This window comes from Trachurus japonicus, chromosome 4, assembly GCF_045865225.1.
Source record: "Trachurus japonicus isolate A0001 chromosome 4, Traja_1.0".
Taxonomy (NCBI): domain Eukaryota; kingdom Metazoa; phylum Chordata; class Actinopteri; order Carangiformes; family Carangidae; genus Trachurus; species Trachurus japonicus.
Genome location: NC_140910.1, coordinates 25560293 through 25580918, shown reverse-complemented (window position 1 = coordinate 25580918; position 20626 = coordinate 25560293). Strand labels below are relative to the sequence as shown.

Genomic DNA, 20626 nt, shown 5'->3' with positions numbered 1-20626 from the left:
GTTAGAAGAAATATTTAGACAGAATATAATTTATTGCCTTGATTATACAGTATACAGTATATTCTTTTTTTTTAATTACCATGTACCTGTTCTTCCTCTTTCATAATCACAATCATTCTTTGTTTTTCTCTTAGTCTCATCTTGTCCTACATCTGTTTTTTATTATTTTCTACATTGAAGATTCATACTGAAGACAAACTTTATAAAGGAACACATATGGAATTATGTAGCTGGCACAAAAGTGTTATTTGTCACCTGACCTATACCCACACTCCAGTTGAGTTCAGATGGTTTGGGATGAGTTGGACCGCAGAGTGAAGGCAAAACAGCCAACAACTGCTCAGCACCTCTGGAAACTCCTTCAAGACTGTCGGAAAACTATTCCAGGTGACGACCTTATGGAGCTGATGAGAGGATGTCAAGAGTGAGCAAAAAGCTGCCATCAAAGCAATAGGTGGCTACTTGGAAAAATCTGATATATAAAACATATTCTGCTTTGTTTAACACTTTTTTTTTTTTGCTACAATATAATTCCATATTTGTTAATTCATAGTTTTGATGTCTTGAGTTTGAATCTACAATGTAGAAAGTCATAATAATAAAATATATATATACAGGCCTATATCAAATGAGAAGGGATTTCCAAACTTTTGATCGGTGGTGTGTATATATATATATATTTATAAAAAACAAAACAATACTGTATGTATATAAGAAAAAAAGCAGAAACATCCTCCTAGTTCACACTGAGCTGGTTGCAGTGTTGATACACCGGCACGTGGAGGCGCCGGCGAGCAGCTCTGAACCGGAACTCGTCCCCACGTGCAGCCGGTGGCCACGCGGAAGAGAGTTTGTTTTGATGCGTCCTCTTGTATCCAACGTGCACTGGCTGTGATTTCTTTCCTCTTTTTTTAATGTAATGTGCTCCCTCATGTTTCCAACTACAAACATAGTCATGTCCGCTCCGGAGAACCGAGCGGAAAACAGCGGAGAGGAGGAAGAAGAGACGAGGGCGAAGAAAAGAAAGATTTCTCTGGCGAGGTGAGTTAGTTTGTGGAGTCGGTAGCTGACTGCTAACTCTGCTAATGCACACACTCACGTCATGTGCTTCACTTTTTGCTTGGTAGAGACTTTTTTTTATTAAAAGTTTGCAAGGAGAAGCTTTAATACAGGATATATTTTATAAAGCAGAAATAAAACCCCGTAGTAAACGTGACGTGTTTACGTTTGGTAGCTGCAGAGTTGGCAAACTATCAGCTAGCTGCCTGTATAACTCAACTTTATGCTAGTTTGACTGAATACAACATAAATGCTACATGTTATGTCTGCAGTGAGTTCACGCTGTCTATTTGAATAGTCACTTTATTAGGAACAGCTGATACTTTCTGCCAGTAATTAGTGTTCATTATAATCAATGAAATCATACAGACACAGGTCAGTAGCTTCAGTTATTGTTCACATTAAACACTAGTAAAAGGGGAAAATCTGATGTCAGTTGTTGGTGTTTTTCTGAAACTGGTTATTTTGCTGCACAACATCTTTAATGCAGACTAGCATGAGGTGACACTGACAGAAATGCTTGAGTAACTCAGATAACAACATCAAACCTTGAGGCAAACAGGAGTTTACCAGGAGGAGACCACTGTGAGCTTTAGTCCTGTCAACCAAGAAGAACAGAAATGGCAAGAGTTCAGCATCAAGTAGTATGAATTCATGGACCTGATGATGAGCCCCAGTGTGTTAACAGTGTTAACAGTGTTTTAATGCCACACCATGTTCATCCTTTTTTTAACAGCAGTGACCTCCACCATGATGATGCTCTATGGCACAAAGCTAAAGTCATCTCAGTCTGGCTTCTTGAACATGACAAAGAGTTCAGTGAACTTCAGTGGCCACCACAGCCACTAGTAATTCATCTTTGGGATGTTAAAGCACAGAAGACGATGTGATATAATCATATAAATAAGGACCCGTACCTCAAGTCAAGAACTTCAACTTGTTAATAAATACTTTTGGGCTCAAACAACTTTTTTAAAGCTCTTTTTCATTATTGGTAGTATTGTTTTTAATTCCTTTCATAAGACGTGTTTATAACATGTTGTCATGTTGTGTGTTTTTTCAACAGTTGTGGTGTGTGTGGCTCAGAGGAAGCAAAGTACAGATGTCCAGCCTGTCTCACACACTCCTGCGGGTGAGATTTCACAGTTTTATTTCATACAAAAAATAAACAAATCGTAATTTTTCCTGCAAAATAAAGAAAACTGGGGCCCCACAAGTCTAAAATCAATTCAAGAAAAGTAGAAAATCTATAATTCTGAGAGTCCAAAAATAAATGATCAAATGAGTTGCTGATTGCTTTTAATCATTGTTATTATTATGTTACTTTCCACATGGTACCAGTGCCTACTTAAGGGCTGATTCTTCATTGTTGTATGATTGAATTAAAGCCTTGAAGTCATTTCTTGCTCATGAGTGTCTGGAAAACTTTTATTACATCACAGAAAGACACCGTGCCCGAGACTTTGTGTAACAGTCGTGCTCCGATCCGGCTGAATTAATCTTTCCCAGGTTTTTTACAAACAATCTTCTCTGAAAGTCTCAAGTTATGTAATGTGAGCCAGGACAAGGGTGGACAGGAGCAGGAAAGGATGTGGCCGATGTCTTTATTTATAATAATCTATAATGTGTGTATTGGACAAGGAAGTAGAGAGTAGAGACAGTGAACTTCAGCCAAACTCTTGACCTGCCTGTACGGACAGTTTTTGTCTAATTGAGTCAAAGTGAACACAGGAATCACAGACATCTCCAGTGACATTTTCTCACTAATGGTTTGCACTTGTTCCTCCTTTTCCATGACCTTGGATAATTTGGTAGTTTAGAGCATGACTGCAGGCAGATCTTTCCAGAAACTAAAAGGAAAACCAGCCAAAAACCTCCTCTGTTGTTGTTTGAGCAGAGATAAATACTTGTTTATATTGTTAAAATTGCAGTGAGATCACGCAAATGAGATGAGTTGTGTTCGTGAGCAGCTTTCCCCCCTGATCCTCTGCTTTATCTCTACAATGAGATCATATAATTTCATGCAACATAAAAGCTCTGCTCCCATCTGCGTTTGATATTACCAATAAAAAACAAAAGGAATACCTCTGCTTTTTCAAATTAAAAAACAGTAATCACTTACGTTTAAGGAATATCTTTTCTACCTTGTCATGCAAAGATATGATTTTCATAAATGAGTTATTGCATTTGTGTTTTTTGTGTTTTCTGCCTGAACTTTGCTTTGATCCACTGCCAACAAGCCACCTCACCACTTTAAATGTCAATGGTTCATGGCCTGTTCCTTGTGTTCTGTGGATGCAGGAGCACTTACAGCATCACCTTGAAGTAGTAGGAGGTATATTAAAGGTCATATCTGAAGATTTCACCCATATTTATCATTTATTATAGGGCACAAGAGGATGCCCCCGCCCGATGCTTCGAGCATTGTTCATTGTTACCATTGTTTGTATAGATTTGGTCCTGCCCCTACGCTGATCACTTCTGTAATGGTCATAGTCAAATCTAATCTGAAAGCCATTTATCTTCAGTTTACAAAAGAAATCAAAAGCAAAAAATAATTGTTGTTTCCAGAGAGTCTGAGATATTGTAATTTCTTGTCAGAGATTTCAGGTATCTCCAATTCTGGAGTTCAGTCGCTCTCGTCTGAAGTTGGTATAAAGTTTTACTCTGAGAACCTGAATTGAACCTCCTTCCACCTCTTCACTCGTTCACTACTCCCTTCACAAAAGACACGAGATAGTTTACTAAGTTGCAATGCGAGCAGTAGGTTCAGTGACAAATGTGATTTCTGTCATTTAACCAATGTCGTCTCTGTATATTTTCCAGCCTGGTCTGTGTGAAGAAACACAAGCAAGATTCTGGATGCAGTGGAGTCAGAGACAAAACCGCCTTCGTGGCCCTCTCACATTTTGATGAAATGGCGCTTCTCAGTGGTCAGTATCTCTTTCCTGCTTCAAAAAACCCAAACACTGATCAAAATGTATCTAATAGACACCGAGAGAAGTGTTTTTTTTGTTTTGTTTTTTTTACCTAACTCTGAAGTGTGTGTGTGTTTCCTCTTTTTCACATTTTACAACAGTAGGTGTCCAGTTAATTTCTGGGTTTGTCAGTTATCACTGGTTTGTATGAAAAGAAAATGCTGCTGTTTTACTTCTATGTTTTGTTTGCTGTTTGTTCTCTACCTTCACTGTAGACTACAGATTCCTGGAGGACACGGGGAGATTTGCTGATGGCACCACCAGGGACAAGCTGAACCGGACTCCTCGTATCACCTTTAAAGTAGGTCCTTGGTTTAGCTGTAATTGTCTCTCGTGTCTAAATGTAAAGTAAAGTATCAGCACTGTAATTGAAACTTATAGTGGCCAATATTGGGTTTTTATTATTTATCCAAAGCTATTAGTTTTTTTCAGTTGGTAAATCCTATTCAATAAAAACTCAACACCGTTTTATATTAAAGAACAAAAGAGAAGTTCAAGTGAATGGGTTTAAAAAAAATAATATAAAACAGTGAGGTCTTAATGTCTGAGACCACTTTCCCGTTCACTTGAATGAGAACAGACATGCACACCATTCAGACACCATTAGGTAAGGTTTTCTGAAGAAGTTGTTTTATTTCATTCAAATAATAACACATGTATCCAACTGTTTTCAATTGTTTTGATACTTAATAACCGAAAACAGATGGTTTTCGCTCTGCACTGGTGTCACTGTTGTTCTTGTGAGAGTTTTATAAAAGGCCTACATTTCATAACTGTTCAGACAGTTCAGCCAACACTGTTCTCCTGAGTGCTGAAAAGTCTCAGCGGCTAAATCTAAAGTTAATACCAGGTCACATTTAAAGTGCTGTTGAGAAACTGAAGTGTTTTCACCTGGTGTGGAAACAGGCTGACATGGCATGACGTGACATTGTCCAACATTGTCAAATTTTCTTAGGAGTAAAAGTTGAGTTGTAAACCTGAACTTAAACTTAATTTATTTATATAGCACTTTTCATACAGACTGTAACACAAAGTGCTTCACAGAGATTAAAAATATTGCAAACAAGGAGAAAACTTGACCGTCGCCCAGTACACATACCCACACGCCAGGTTATAGTGAGAGGTGTTCCCAATATTGCATTTATATGTTTATATCATATTGTATTTATATCATATTTACACTCAAGTGAAGGATGTATTGCCTGCTGTAGTCTACGGCATTGGTTTTCTATAGGTGTACCTAGTAAACTGGCATGTGAGTGCAGACTAATTATTGTTTTTATGAAGAACTTGACTTGAAAACTTCAAATGTATTTGACTTGGATTCATTTTAACACTGGAGGAGCTTAAAAAAAAATCACCGACAGATTCACAAATAAAAGGAGAAACGGAGGTGGAGGTAGAGATGATGCGGAGCAGCAGGATGATGGTGCCTAATATGATTTGAAAACAAGCAAAGTCAAGGAGTACTGAAGATGTTCTGGTGGCTCATTCTGTCCTAACTCCATCCATTAATCTCTATAGCACTTCTCACTGCAGGGTCATTGGGGCTGGGACCAATCCAGGTTGACATAGTGTGAGGGTCACCAGTCGATCACAGGTTCAACTTATAGAGAAAAACAACAAAACCTCACACCTATTGGATATTTAGAGTCACCAACCCATGTAGGGACCAGGAGATCAAACCTAGAACCTTCTTGTTGTGAGGCGATGGTGCTAACCACTGCACACCTCACTGGTTTTTCTTTTAATTCATCACCTGTCTTTTTGCATCGGTAAAGAAAATATTGTTCTCACATAAACAGCATGTACTATAATATACTCTCACCCTGCAGGAGACTGTGTAAGAGGTTTATAGTCTTTTTATAGTTAAATGTGACTGATTGCTCACTGATTATGTGCATAACTAATTTGAAACTAATAATAGTAAAAAATGTAGCTTCACCATAGCAGAAACCAACGTCATCTAAATGTTGTTTGTGCTGTTATTGCTTCACTTGTATAATTTGTGGCAGCAGTTATGCAATGCTAACTGCTGCTGCTCCAAACCACCGACACTCATTTATGTAAGATTCAGTGGCCCCTGCCAACTTTCACCTGTACTGCCACTTTAATACACAACACAGTGCTGTGTGTGATTGCTTGGAGTAATGCTTGTTCTTTTTCAGCCGTCACAAATCAGTCAAAATAATGAAGCTCATTCTCAGCGAGAGGTAAAAGCTTTGGCACACGGCGAGTTTATGATGTGGGTATCTTCCAGATCTCAGCAAGTGCAGCAATGTGCTATTAGCGCCGCATAGCCGAAGCATTTAATAAATCTGCTTTTACTGTTTCTCACTGCTCTCCAATCTGAGGTCATGAAGCAGCCCCGCCAGTGCCAGAAAGGAAAAGCTTGTCCCTTCAAATTTAGATGAGGGCAGTAAGGAGAAGTTCAGGTCATATTTTGTTTTTAATTGTTAATGAAACTCACACAGCTGGTGATGCACTGATGCATAACAGATGTCTATTATTTAGATGTATTTGTTCCTAGAGACGCTGTCTTTCCCACTGACTTTTCCATTGAACTGAAATGTCAAACAGTCTGTGGTCCCAGCAAATCTGCTCAAGGCCAGGAATAGCAGCTCTCGGTTACATCCTGTTTCACTGAACAGTTGTTTTGTCTGCCGTGAGAGCTTTATTAGGCCAAGAACACACTGCCTGTGTTGTGTGAGCGTGGCGGCTGATGTCGCTGAACTGCTGTGAAGAATCACACATGTGTGTTCACACCGGCTGTGTCTGAGCTGTTGCTGCTGGTGTCAGCTCCGTCTCTCTTCACGGAGGTTCACAGGTCACTGGAAAGTTGGATTTCTCGTCGATATGAATTGATTTCTGGTTTATTTTTTTGGACGAAAAAGTCCCTTTTAATGCCACTGTCTCTACATGCAGCTGCTGAGATTGGTTAAGAAATATATATTTATATCTTCTTTCGTGCTTTTATCATATTCAGTTTCAGCCAAGACATTGACAACTATAGTGGAAGGTGCCATGTTTGGTGTAATGTTTCTACAATGATGTGAAGGTAGAGAGAGTGTGTGGAGTTCAGCAACACAACGTTTCCAGCATCGAACTGTTTATATGACGATCTATTAATACCAAGTGACACTGCTATATACATAATAATAATAATGATATTACTAATACATTTTATCAATAAAGTGCTTTTCAAGAACTCAAAGACACTGTACAGGAACTAAGTAAAAAGTAACACAAGAAGCACAGAAAGCATTCAAATATCAGGAGCATTACAACAATTAAGAATAAAACAGGCAGCATTTAAGTATTAAAAGCATATATACTACTTATGTTCTGTTTGTTTATATTTTTTATTTCATAAAATTAATCTGATCGTTATTTATTCAAATCAATTAACTGTAAAATGTCTTTCCAAAAGCCCCAGGACAAACAAATATAATGTTTATTTGTCAAACAAAACCCAAAGATATTTAGTTATTTATCACAGAAATACTGTACTTTTACTGTTCTCACATTACTTTACTGTTCTCGCATCCAGGCGAAGAGGCTGGCAGCCAACGCCCGGAAGATGAACATCACGCTGAGGTTCCTCCCCGTCACCTTCACCAGGAGCAGAGAGAACTCCACCTTCTTCCTCGCCAAGTAAGAATAAGAGTTGATCTAGATATAGATGATCTGAAAACAGGACATTAGTGTCTTTCTTGTCCCTGTCAAAACCATAAATGCAGCGTTTCATTGCATTGAGCACTGCTACAGAGATGCCTCGGCCTCCAAATCATGTTCCCCAGGCATAAATTATGAAAAATGCTTGTTTGGTTCAATCCAAAGCAGAAATCATATTTTCATAACTTTTGTATGTGTTTCCCAGTATAAATGAAATTTAAAAACAACCACTTCAGCAAAGAAATAGGATGCAAGTGCAAGAGCAACACTTACTGTAATCCAGAATGTTTTTTTTATATTGAGCCAAAGCTGCAGGGATCATTTAGTGACTCGGGCTCATCACTTCCTTTAGTCTCTCAGGCAGTGATTCACTCTCTTTTTGGCATCAGTATTGGTAAATATTTAAGTATGACTGCTTTTTTTTTTTTTACTTTTATCATTAACATCTTGAGAGAGTGATGAATATCGTGCATTACTGCTACTGCGTCGTAGACAAACTGTGTTACTCTCACCGGCACAAACTCAAGTGTGAGTAATACAAACCCACGGGTGTTGGAGTTCCCATCAGAGCAGCACCACCATCAGCCCAAATATTGCGAGATAGTTTATGATTCGCTCAGCCACAGTCGGAGACAGACAACACTTCTCTGAGAGCTTCAGTCCTGCAGCACGACGACGACGACCTCCTGATTAGTGATGTTTTCCTTAACCACAGGATGGCACTCTTGTTAAGCCCTAACAGCAGCTGCATCAAGTGCCGGCTCTCCTCAGGTTATCTCATGGCAGGACCGTGCCTGATGATGAAGCACTAACTTCTCCCCGTGTCCCAGAAATGTAATTATAAAGTTACCAGAGGCCGCTGAGGTTGGACTGACATTCAAACAGCAGTGAGTAACAAACCGGGATGAGTCGAGGCTGTTGTGCAGGAGGAGGCGGCGGCTGGTTTGTAATCCTTCGTCAGATCAGTGTTCAGACAGACGCACACATGCACACTTCCAGCTGAAGGAAGGTGAAGCTGTGATCCAATTTTCAAGGCATCTCCTTCAGCATGATTGTAGTACAGCTGATGGGAAAGTCTGTGAACTACTGCAAGACTAGGTGAAAAAAACATGAGGTAAAGCTTAGATTATGTGCTTTATTCGGAAATCTGAATATAGCTTTTTGACTTTTTGCAGAGGCCTCTTGTTTTATTTCATCTGGGGAAGATTTAAAAAGTATTTCAACGTCATCCCACCCTTAGTCTGCGAGTCGGTCCCCTCAAGCTGAGATATTATAAAACCAACAGTTGAAAAGATTGAAATAATCTGTAACATCCACAGTCTCATTGCAACCTCCTGTGCAAGGTGCTGGAACGTTTCATTATTTATACACAGTTTTGTTATGTACATAAGTAGATCTCTAAAGAGTTCCCCCTACATTTTAGCTGAACCGCACTCGTCTCATTTATTAGACGCCACAAAATGGGAAGGATCTATAGATAAATGTTGTCTATTGAGACTTTAAAAGGATCAAAAGTGACAGAAAGTGACACCGTGGGACCAGAAACTGCAGTAAAAACACATTTCAAGTATTAATTAATCGCTGAACGCCCATAATTACATAAAAGTACCAGACGAGGTTGATGCTTCGTCATGTCCAACAACCCTCTCCTCCCTCCCTCTCTCCCTCCCTGCTTGGATGACCTTCTGCCACTCATTTTCCCATTTACTTCTGAGGCAGAGCCCTGTCACTCTAATCCCTCAGTGGAAGAACAGAGGAGGGGAAGAGAGGGGAAATGGATATTGAACTCCACATTAAAGTTTTACAAGTCTGAAATGCCCTGGGACAATGTTGGGTGCCAATCAGGATTGCCACTAAAAGAATCCTTTGTCAGTCAGTCCAGTTGGTTTTATGTTGTTACTTTCCCTCTCACCACCCTCTTTTCCATCCTGAAAGTCTCCCACTCTGTCATGTCTGTCTCTGGTGTTTTGCAGGCACTTAAATGTTAAATGTGCACGTCACATCTCGGGATGAGGCAACATTATGTCAGGTTATAGTGGCAGACTCTGCCCACCCTCACAACCCCATGCTCCCTATTCCCTCCTCAGCACTTGTCAGAGGTTGACAGAAAGTTGTTTGTGGGATGAGACCAGTGCGTCTGTGAAGTTTCAGTAATTTATAAAGGTTCAGCGACAGGGAAATGAGCTAAACTCCCACAACTCCTCCAGTAAAAGACACAAGAAGAGTCTTTATGCTTTTGCTGTGACAGCATCCGAGGAGGAACGGTGAGCCAGCTGCACAGTCTTTTTTTTTTTTTCTTTTGTTTAGTCTAGTTAGTTTCACCATGTCTCACTCTGAAGATTATCCAACTAACCGCAACAGCGTCCCGTCCGCAGTCGAGCACGCGGACACAGGGGATGGGATGAAAGGTATACAATAAATTGTGAGGGATCGAGAGAGAATGTGCTTCAGAATGTACCAAGTACATAATATAAAAAGCAGATGTGTGAGCAGTGTGACTGCAGCTGGTTAGCGACATATTCATGCTACGCACTCACACTGCCAGAGAAGGATCATTACTGGCAGACAGCTGACTACGGCCCTTTCATGCCTGGCGATGGGGCGTGTGTTTGTGTGTGTGTGTGTGTATGCGCAAGTGCGAACGTATATGCATGAGTGTGTTGAGCGTGTGTCTCTTTAATTAAATGTTTGTACGCAAAATAAAGGCCGTGCAACTACTTTTCTTTCCACCTCTCGACTCCGGTGACTAATTTCAAAAACAAGGCATGAACAGTAAAGAGATTGACAAAAAAATACCGGCTGCTGCCTCGCAGTCCAGCCCTTGGAGGGTAAGTATATAATAGCTGGCATTTGGCAGAACATTGGGAGTAGTTGTGTTAGGGTGGAATTATGTTTTCTACAGCCCCAGCCTGGCATGGCAGCGCATTTTCCTCATCGACGACTTGAGTGGACTGGACAATATATTGCCGAGGTAGTTAGCTTGGATAATAACTGAACATATTTTTATAATAACTTCAGATCGGGGGTAATATGAGCTGCCGTGTATTTGTGCCATGTATGTCAGTATGTCCCATATATCGGGGCTCAACCTCAATTAACCCAGTTTTCTCGATTAGAAGAGACATAATTTTCTTCCCAGACTCCGAAGAGCGATGAGCCGAAGCTTGGTTCAACCCCTTTGATAATATTGTAGATTGAGTAAAGTTATTATCACTCACAAATGGATTTCAGATTGTGTCCATATTTTTTTTTTCTTTCGTGCTCTATGCAGTTTATTACATGTGAAAGTAAAGGAGTATGTGCTCATGCTTTTTGCTGATGGTGCACTGGGGCCTCTGTGCTAAATAGCATGTTATGACCACCTGCTGATCACTTCTACCCAGAACTAATTCCCTCTCCCCCTCCACTCTCTATGACGGCAGGCTTGTTGGCCTGCATTCGCGAAACATATAAATATTTTTTTTTACCTTTGGACCCGCTCTTTTCTTACAGTATGAAAAATTCAGCTGCCAACATAGCAGCACAGAATAATATATCTAGATGTCGACCTGTCGAAGAGCTGCCAGCTGGCTAGAGAGTTGGCGTTAATGCATGGAGTTAACTTCAAAACATAATTCTGGCCAGTCGATGTATTGATCCAACACTAGTTGAAATGCAGGATAAAGACATACATCTGAAACATGGAGCCAACTACGGTGGCCCAAAGAGCTCATTGCACTGCACCTAAAGAAAACAAATGCAAAGACACTAAATTCATCAGTTTGGCAATGCATGCATGTACTGCAAAAACTAACAAGTGTTTCCTGGGACACAAATATGACAGACCTGGCTAAGCTAACTGTTCATGTTTGCAATAATATCTGAAACACGCAATATTAACCTTATAATAACAACAGGTACCCGTTTTCTGAATTTGTAGCGTGTTTGTTTCTTTGCATGTGATTGAATCCTGTGTTTTGCAGGTGCCACAAACCTGCTCGAAGACAATAATGAATCAATACATGACAGTTTGGTCAGTAACTGATCAGCAGAGTTACCTCCTGCTGTGGAAGTGGAAACTTAACAGTGGGAAAATGGAAAATTATAGTAAGTTGATTATAGTTATAATTTTAGCTCCTCCATTAGGCCAATTAATGCCGTAATGTAGCGGTGACGTTCATCACAGGTTTGTGGAAACCTGAGCGCTGTGTGAAATATTGCGCTTGATGAATAAATGCAGTCGTGAATTAAAGCAGACAGAGCCATTCACCACAGATTTCATGGCCGGGCATGACTATTCATCACTTTGCACGCTCGCATGCATTACATCTCCTACTTTCCAAAAAATTAAGTTCAAATGAAACAATCAGCGGCAGCAGCTTTCGTCAAATGTTTTTTAGACGCCAGCAGACGGCCTTCTGGCTGTCATTGGCTTGATTAACCACCAGTGATGCAGAACAGAGTCTACACAGACTGCCATGCGAGGCAAACCTCACCTCAGAATGGCAAGCAGCAGTTTCATCAGTGTTGCAAACGCTGTCATCACAATTTGCCACATAACTGTGGGCTACACACGGCTCTCTGGCTCTGAGTGAAATTCCAAACAGTAAATTAACCAGAGATGTCAGTGTACTGCATTGGCTGGAGAGAATATCAACCTGCCATGTGCCATATTTGGTTGACTGAATTTTAATAATTAGGTTTCCATGTGTTGTTGAAAATTAATTTCATTTATATATATATATATATATTTTTTTTTTTTCATGGACAGAGGACCTTTACTTGTGGCCATGAAACTCATTTCTCTAATCTACAACACTGGTACTTCACCTTTAGAAGTGGTTGCATTGGCAAAGTATATTGACAAAGGACATTGACAAGGGTTTGTTCAAATAACCTATGATTTAATGTTTCATCTTGTACAATAAACAGTTAAAATTTTGCAATTGTCCGCCTTCTGGATCCAAATTTACATTTTTGTAGCCTTAGTAGTATGAAAGTAAGAATAGCACAAATGTCCCCTCTTTCTTAATCCTTTTGGGAAATGCTTTTTTTTCCCCCTCTCGTAAGTATTACTCATCAAACCCTCAGATAAGTTGTCTTGTCCATTTGCGCTGCTACCAGACTTAATAAATGATGGCATTTTTGTTACTGGGCAGTTCAGGGAAAACAGATCCATGACTAAAAAATTGCAACCATTTCCCCGAAAAAGCCAGAACGTAAAGAAGGAGAAGGAGATACAGCTGTCTGTAATCTTTGTCTCCTCTCAGCCTCTCAGCCTCTCAGCCGACTCCACCCTCTGAGGTTGTGGAACCATAGATTTGGATCCTGGATTTATTTGTCATATCTCAGTAAAGAGGCCCCAAAATCCTGTCATCTCATTCCACCGACACCCACTTGCCACCCCGGTGCTGGCATCGGCCGTGATGGGCAGATACACGGGACACATGGTTTCATGTGTTGCGCCACTTTAGTTGGATCTGTCCAAACTTTAATCCAGCCAGATGGATTTCTGCTCTGCTTTATGTCTGTGTGTCCCTAAAGGATCACTGCAGCCAGAGTTGATGCTGAAATGCTGATGGGTCCAATTTACTCACAACAGACTTAGTTTGTACAACATGTCCAAAGTCAAAGATTTTATACCTGTTTCAATGTCCGGACTTAAGGGCAAAGACCAAAAAGAGCTTTGCACCTGATCCCTCTCCAAGAATCTGTAGTTGTTTGCATGTCTTTGTTGATTCAAGGCAATGAACCACTGAAGAACAGCCTCTCGACAGCGGATGCTTTGTCAAGAACATAAGAAAGCTCTACGGAGACATCCAACGACTCGACTGCCCCATGATCTGTATTGGAAAGTAATGAAATTAACAGAATCCATCTGCCACTTTACATGGCCTTTTGTTAATGGGACAGCTTTTCCTCCAAAAGGGATTATTCATCAAACAGCTTGTTGGACCAAAGAAGATTAACTAAATAAAATGAGATTAGCACGTGGCCAGAATAGAGTTGGAAAATGTAAACATGTGTTATTAGTAACACTGTGCCACTGATTAACTGCTTGTTTTTTTTTTTTTTTTGGTGTCCAAATCAGATTTCTTAAATTCTATCAGCTCATGTTCAATCTACCAATGGATCAACCACATATCTGGGCAGCTGTGGCTCAGGAGGTAGAGCGTGTCGTTCACTAACCGGAAGGTCGGTCGTTCGATTCCCGGCTCCCCCGGTCCGCATGTTGAAGTGTCCTTGGGCAAGACTGAACCCATACTTGCCCTGTGTGAATGATTAGGCTAGCTCGAAAAATCCTGTCTGCGAACAGTGCTGTATGAATGTGTGTGTGAAGGGGTGAATGTGACAAAAACAGTGTAAAGCGCTTTGTGTGGTCCGAGTGACTAGAAAAGCGCTAATAAAGTGCTAGTCCATTCACCATTTACCGTATTTATGTGTTTATATATACACATTGGATAAACATCAGGAGTCAGGTCAGTTAATAATCAGTGTTTTTCTGAGTTCTGGGTTAAGATTTCTGACTTAGAGGGCACTGCTAAATGATCCAAACATCACATTGTTATAAACACAGCCTTAATGATTTTCAGTTCTTTGTAAGACATTTATCTCACATTTTAAACCAAATTGTCACTGTGTAAGTACTCACAGCCCAAACACCAGGCTTTGTATTTATAAAACTCCTCAGGGTAGAAATGACTAATTTGGCCTCGGACCAAATTAGGAATACAACATTTTTAAATCTGATGTTTTGCCGACTTTCGTGCTCAATGTAGCCTTTCTTTTCTTCTTCTTTTTTTCCTACAAACAGGCCTTTCTCATCATGTTGACCAAGCTTAATGATTTCAGGTTTTGATAAGAGGTAGCCAAGTGAGGGGAACAAAATGCTTTTCTGTCAATCTAAGAAAGAAGAAACAGTTTGTAACAAAGAGCACTTCGTCACCTGGAACAGGTTGGTCTGGGCCTTGTGAATATGGTACAACTGGGGTTTACACACACACACACACATGCACTTTTCCATGGAAAGTACCGTCAAGCCGCTTTTTATGGTCATTCTAACACTGCTCAAACTGTTGAAAACAATTTTAAACCCCAACTTAAAAAAAAAAAAATCCAAAACACTGAGGTTTCAGAATGAAACAAAATAAACAAAGAAGCTCACACAATATTACTTCCAGAGCCGAACTGATGAACTGGCCCGGCTAACTTTGGAAAGTCTGGACTCTGGAGGATTTTCTGCTTTCAAACACAAAAGACACATTGATATCTACTCACTATCAATTTCAAAAGAGGGATCTGACAGAATCAGATTTTGTTAGTCTAAATTATCAAAGTTATCAAACATGTTTAGATTTTATGACTCTTTTTTATGATGCTGGTGACAGCCAGAGCAGTGACATCATGTTTTTTTTGTCCGTTCATCTCATTCTTATGAACTTGATACCTCGGTAAAAGCTTGAGGGAATTTCATTTCTTCAATTTTAGTACAATTTTCTTCATGGACTCAGATAAACTCAATAAATTTCATTTTGGTGGGAAACGTTGAAGGTCAAGGCCACTGTGACCTCAGACAATGTTGTTGTTATTGGTAAAACCAATATAGTTGTGCTGAGTATGACACAGATTAACTCATTTTTTTTGCATGAGATGATGTAGCGACCGCATTTTGTACCCAAAGGTAAAGATTAACTTCACCGTGACATCATAATGTTCTGCAAAAAACTCTCCAGGCCTTTCTACAGTGCTGAGATTGTGACCGTAATTCCTAGGCGGCTCGTTGGCGGAGGCACCGAACCGTCGGTAATTCTAGTTCCCACTCTTTTCTGGCTGTGTACGAATCCTATTTTATTCAGTTAGGCTTAGTTCTTGTGACCCGCCGAGTTGTTTGATGAATAATCCTTCTTGAAGGAAATGGCTTTCAATGTGGGCCATGTAAGGTAGCAGATTTCCTTTGCCGTGGAATTTCTGTTGATGTTATAAACCTTTCAACCTAATCTGTGCGATTGAAGTGGTTAATCTTTTGAAAACGGGCATGTTTCTGGACAAATTGTGTTCCTGTGAATGTGAGGGAACTCAACAGCACAGCTAGCTTTTTTACTGGTAGAGTTTAAATGCCTCTGCTCAGGGCCCTGCAGCAGGAACTGTGGAGGGACCAGGCAGTTCGTTCTGGTATTCACAGCAGCCGTCCTGTGTTGGTGCTTCTGTTTTGACTTTTTTTTTTTCATGTTGCTCTCTCCTCTTTTTTTTCCCCCGACAATGAATGATGGCACTTATCCCAGGTATGCACCGTGGCCTTGCCTGAAATGATTGCATGCATCTTTGGGCAAGCCCCTTTTCCATTGAAAGACATACTTTCCATTTGCCGTAATGACAGAATAATAGCATCACACCTGGTGCTCCACCCTCATTTGCTTGCACGTACAAACACACACACAAACACACACACCTGCACACATATAGAAGTGCACATACACTGACGCACCAGAGAAGAAACTGAGCCAAACCTAAGCAAACACATAAATTCCTCTGACTAAGGGGTTAGAGGTGTTAAGTACCTCCTACAGTTACGTAGGGAATCCCCTCCCAGCCCCTTGTCTCCACTCCCAAACAGTCGCTGCTTCTGCTGCTGCTGCTGCTGCTGCCTCCACTTCCTGCAGCTTCACCCCTTCACCCTCTCCTTACAACCAGGTGGAAACTCATAACCACCTTTCATTGGGTGTTCTGCAGCACATTTTTCTTCACTTTTTGAACTCCTCCTCCCCATCCTGGTTCTGTTTTCAAGGGGAAAGAAAAAAAAGAAAACACGCCCCGGCTGTATAATGGTGCCACCTGGATCCACAAAACAACACCACAAGCATCAGAGCTGGTGTCAAGGGATCACGGAGTAGAGTTGAGCAGTGGTTATAAACTTTCTCAGAATATGGACTTCACGTCTTTGGTCTGTGTTATTTATTTGACCAGTTTTTGCTGTGCTAGTCATGTGCAGCTTGAACCTGTTAACACAAACGCTGCAGTTTATGCTGCAGCTTATGTGCCAAATATTAAACCCCCCTTTTTTTAAAAAAAAATACAAGACAATACAATGTAAATTGTTGTAATTATTATCCTGGAAATCCATATAAACACTAATATATACTGCAGGTTGGATGTGAAAATAACATTGCACCTTGGGTCCAAATATTTGTTAATCAATGTCCTTTCAGGTGATTGAGTCTGAGCCTCGATGTGGCTGCATTGATTTATGGTCTGTCCATCAGTGTGGATGGTCAGCTCCATGGTCCAGAGTAAAATAGAGACCAAAAGATTGGCAGTAAATGTAGTAATTCAGGTTCAGGTTTCTATTAGCACCTGTAGATAGATTTATTGTGCAGTAACAACAGAGGACGTCCACATCTGCAATGACAATTAGACAATAAAACAGTGACGGAGACACACAGACACCCCTGAGACATGGCAGACAAAGAGTACGCCAAAGGATTAACTAAAGTCAGGACTCAGCAAACCAGTGACAAGATGTACTGTACAAAGCAAATGAATAGAGTTTCCCTAATCTGCAGGTTGCTAGGACTTATTGAGCTTGACGATTGCAGCTGGAACAAAGTGTGTTCCTCTGGACTTTAAGCCTCCGACCAGATGGGAGAGGCAGGAGGTCACTGGACACGGACGGATGGGAGTCATCAGTGGTGGCGTAGCTGTAGCGGGATATCTGCTATTGCTGCCTCAAATACAGGGACTCTAGGAATTAGATTAATGCTGATGTCATTTGGACTAAAGGCCATCTTAATGACTTATTCTGAACATCCACGTACATGCACATATCTAAATAATAGAGTATTGTTTTCACCATAGCCAAGGCCAAGCATACACCTTCATACGTGCTGTGTTTTTCTGATTAAAGATACAAATATTTCATCCTCAACAGAAGAAAGCAGCACCTCTGCTCACCTGAGAGGCTGCCCCATTATTATTTAGATTTTGTCTTGAATAATGAATGAAATTATAAATAAGTGATCAGAATAGAAGTTTTGTGCATTGAATCATTTATGAGCTGACCAGTCATTAAACTGCACATATATTAACATAGAGAACATGGCTAAATTACAGCATATTAATACAACTGCACCTTAACTATAGATTGTTATGCCTCTGTGCAGATGATACCCAGAGCTGGAAGCAGAATTTATTCAGGTTATCCATATGTATGTTTGACGATTGACTAGGACTCAAGGATGAACTTGTTAGAATTTGTTAGTTAAAGGTCAAAGGTGAAGGTCACAGTGATGCAATTTTGGTCCTTGCGATATCTCAAGAGCTCAAAGTGTTTTGGTGGTAGGCGTTCAGCTATGAGGTGGTAATTCGGATTCAAAAGGAAAGCATTTACTAAGCTGCAGAATGAGCTGAAACCTCTCCGGAGTAGCTGCAGATAGCTGCACAGAGCTTTGCTTTTAGATTAGGTTTAAAGGGGCACAAAAAGTTTTATATTAGAGATATCAAAAGAAACCTCCAAGTCGTGCTCCAAATCACTCTTGGTGAGCGCTAAAGCCCTAATAACAAGGCTTCCTCCATGTGCCTTACAATTAAGCTTTGAGTCTTTTTGAGGGCATGTTTCATCTTCATTCCTCAGATCCATCAAGGCCTCCATCCTCCTCCTCCTCCTCTGATGGGGCAGAGGTTGATGAATCAGCTCCACCCTATATCTGGCTAACTCTGTGGTCTTGGTCAACACACAAGGCCTTGTAGTTATGTTCAGGACCCAGTGTGTGGGGTATATGATCCTGGAGGATCTGAAGCATGGCCACTGACCTACATTTCATCTCAGAGGGGCAGCAGCGTGTGCACAGTTCAGTTTTTCACTGGTACATAGTCAGATTTTCTCTGTAAAGTCAACTTTAATCAGACATAACAGAGTGACGCGCAGGCTGCCAGTGTTCAGTTGGTGCAGCGAGTTACTGATAATAACTTTTGAAATATTAGAAAAAGGGAGGAATTACGTCTTGTTATTCGTATCTCCCATGCTGTTTGAGATATTACATTTTGTTGCCTATTTCTGCATCATGGTGACAGTAGTAGATATGAGCACAGCAGCTGTTTAGGGAATAAATGTTTGGTTGTAGAGCACGCCCAGCAACCCAGAAAACCCAGCCTCGTTTAATAGTTACTGCCCCAAAGCATTACCCCAGAAGAGGTGATCATTATGTGATATCCACCAGCTGCTGTCCGTGTATTGAGTGTATATGTCACGGTCTCCATGGAAACTCTGGTTTATTCATTTGCACACACAGAGTAACACACACACACATAGTCACACAGATGGACAAGATCTTGGAAGCAGCCAGGCGTATTGTCTTGGACAGATTAAGACCGAATCCATTTTATGCTCTGAATTTAAACAAGGGCATTTTGTGTTTGTGGCTGTGAAGGGGATACTGTGAGAGCGAGGGTGACCTCATCCATCCATCCATCCATCCATCTCTGTTGAACAACAGACATCAAACACTTTGATAAGCTGAAACTTTAAACACTGAGTTTTTTTCTTTGTCTCATTTCAGGGAGAAACTCTTCATGTGGCACCTGAAGCTCGTCTTCCCTCAGAGCAGCACAGAGTTCAGTCAGAGGAAGTGAGTTTCGTAACAATATTCACTTTTCTTGATTCATTACCAATTGAAATTTCTGTTGAAGCACCCGTGTTCAAGCAGAGCCACAGCGATGTCATTGACAACGGCCACTTTACCTCTTCAGGAAACCAAGGTCGCACAAACCAAGATCGCTCTAACCACAATATGTCTCTTAAAATAACCTGAGAGAACTTGATATTTGCTTTAGAGACAGATGAAATCATACAAACTCCTCATCTGCAATTAAATTGTTACTTACTGTAGGTTACCGGTTAGCAACAACTGGTGCTGACATTTATGAATGAAAACAAATTAATAAATTAACATTTATCTTTAATAAATGAACTCATATTCCATCAATGGTAATAACTGAAAATAAATGCATTTATAATGACTTGCTTTTTGTTACTTGAACATATTGACCTCAACGTGTTTAGAGCAACTTCGCAGAAATGTAATTTAAGTTACAATCATGATGTGACTTCATTTGGATGCTGATGTTCACATCCTTTCTCTCTTGTTTACCTTTTTCCTCCACAGGGTGTCCGACAAACAAACCTTGAAGCAGATCTTGACGCCGTACATCCACCCCACGGAGTCGGATCCTGTGACACGCCAAAAGTGAGCTAACTCCAAAACTTAGCATACTGACAGCACTGCTCCAATTCTGTGTCTTACTCAAAAGAGAGTTGCACATTTGTAGCAAGAGTATAATCTGTGGAAGAAAAAAGAACAAAAAAAAAAAACATGTAAAACTTTATTTTTGGGGGCAAAGTCTCCAAACGTTCCGCGTGGTATTTGACTGCTGAGTCTATACATGAAGTTTTTATTTCCCTGTGACCACTGAGAGAGCTGTTATGGCTGTCTTCCCATTCATTTAAGATAGGAGCGTGGTCTTGTTAACCCAAAAATAATTGCCGGGGGCGTTGCCTAGATGGCTTCAGAGTGGTGAAACATGCATAAAAAGGACTTTGCCTTTTTTCCCCAAAAGATGTAAAATCCGTAAACATCTCTGTGTTGAGGCGATGAGGGTATAAGTACGTTGACCTGAGGCCTGTGACTACAGATCTTAAGAGTAAGCGCAGAGATGTTAATGTTATTATTTATTATTAAACGTAGCTTTGTCATGATGATTCATTTATTACCACCGACCACAGTTTCTGCTGAACCCTAGAGCAAAAAGCCAGAAACCGTAGATTTATGTGCTGCATTCAGTGGTAGAAACTCAACCGCACCACAACAATGCACCAGTTGTTTTGCTTCAGTCACTGGACTCGTGAATAAAAACACAAAACTTGACAACGTGATAATAGACCC

General features: G+C 40.5%; 1 protein-coding gene across 1 annotated transcript in view; it reads left to right on the top strand.

The window, feature by feature from the left end:
* Positions 1-816: 816 nt before the first annotated feature.
* Positions 817-20626, top strand: part of znhit6 (zinc finger HIT-type containing 6) — a 36846-nt gene continuing 17036 nt past the window's right edge. The window contains exons 1-7 of the mRNA XM_085774955.1: positions 817-1041; positions 2126-2191; positions 3886-3992; positions 4253-4338; positions 7588-7691; positions 19244-19312; positions 19850-19930. Coding sequence (XP_085631081.1) covers positions 920-1041; positions 2126-2191; positions 3886-3992; positions 4253-4338; positions 7588-7691; positions 19244-19312; positions 19850-19930 — 635 coding nt within the window. The 5' untranslated portion in view covers positions 817-919. The remainder of the gene's footprint in view (positions 1042-2125; positions 2192-3885; positions 3993-4252; positions 4339-7587; positions 7692-19243; positions 19313-19849; positions 19931-20626) is intronic.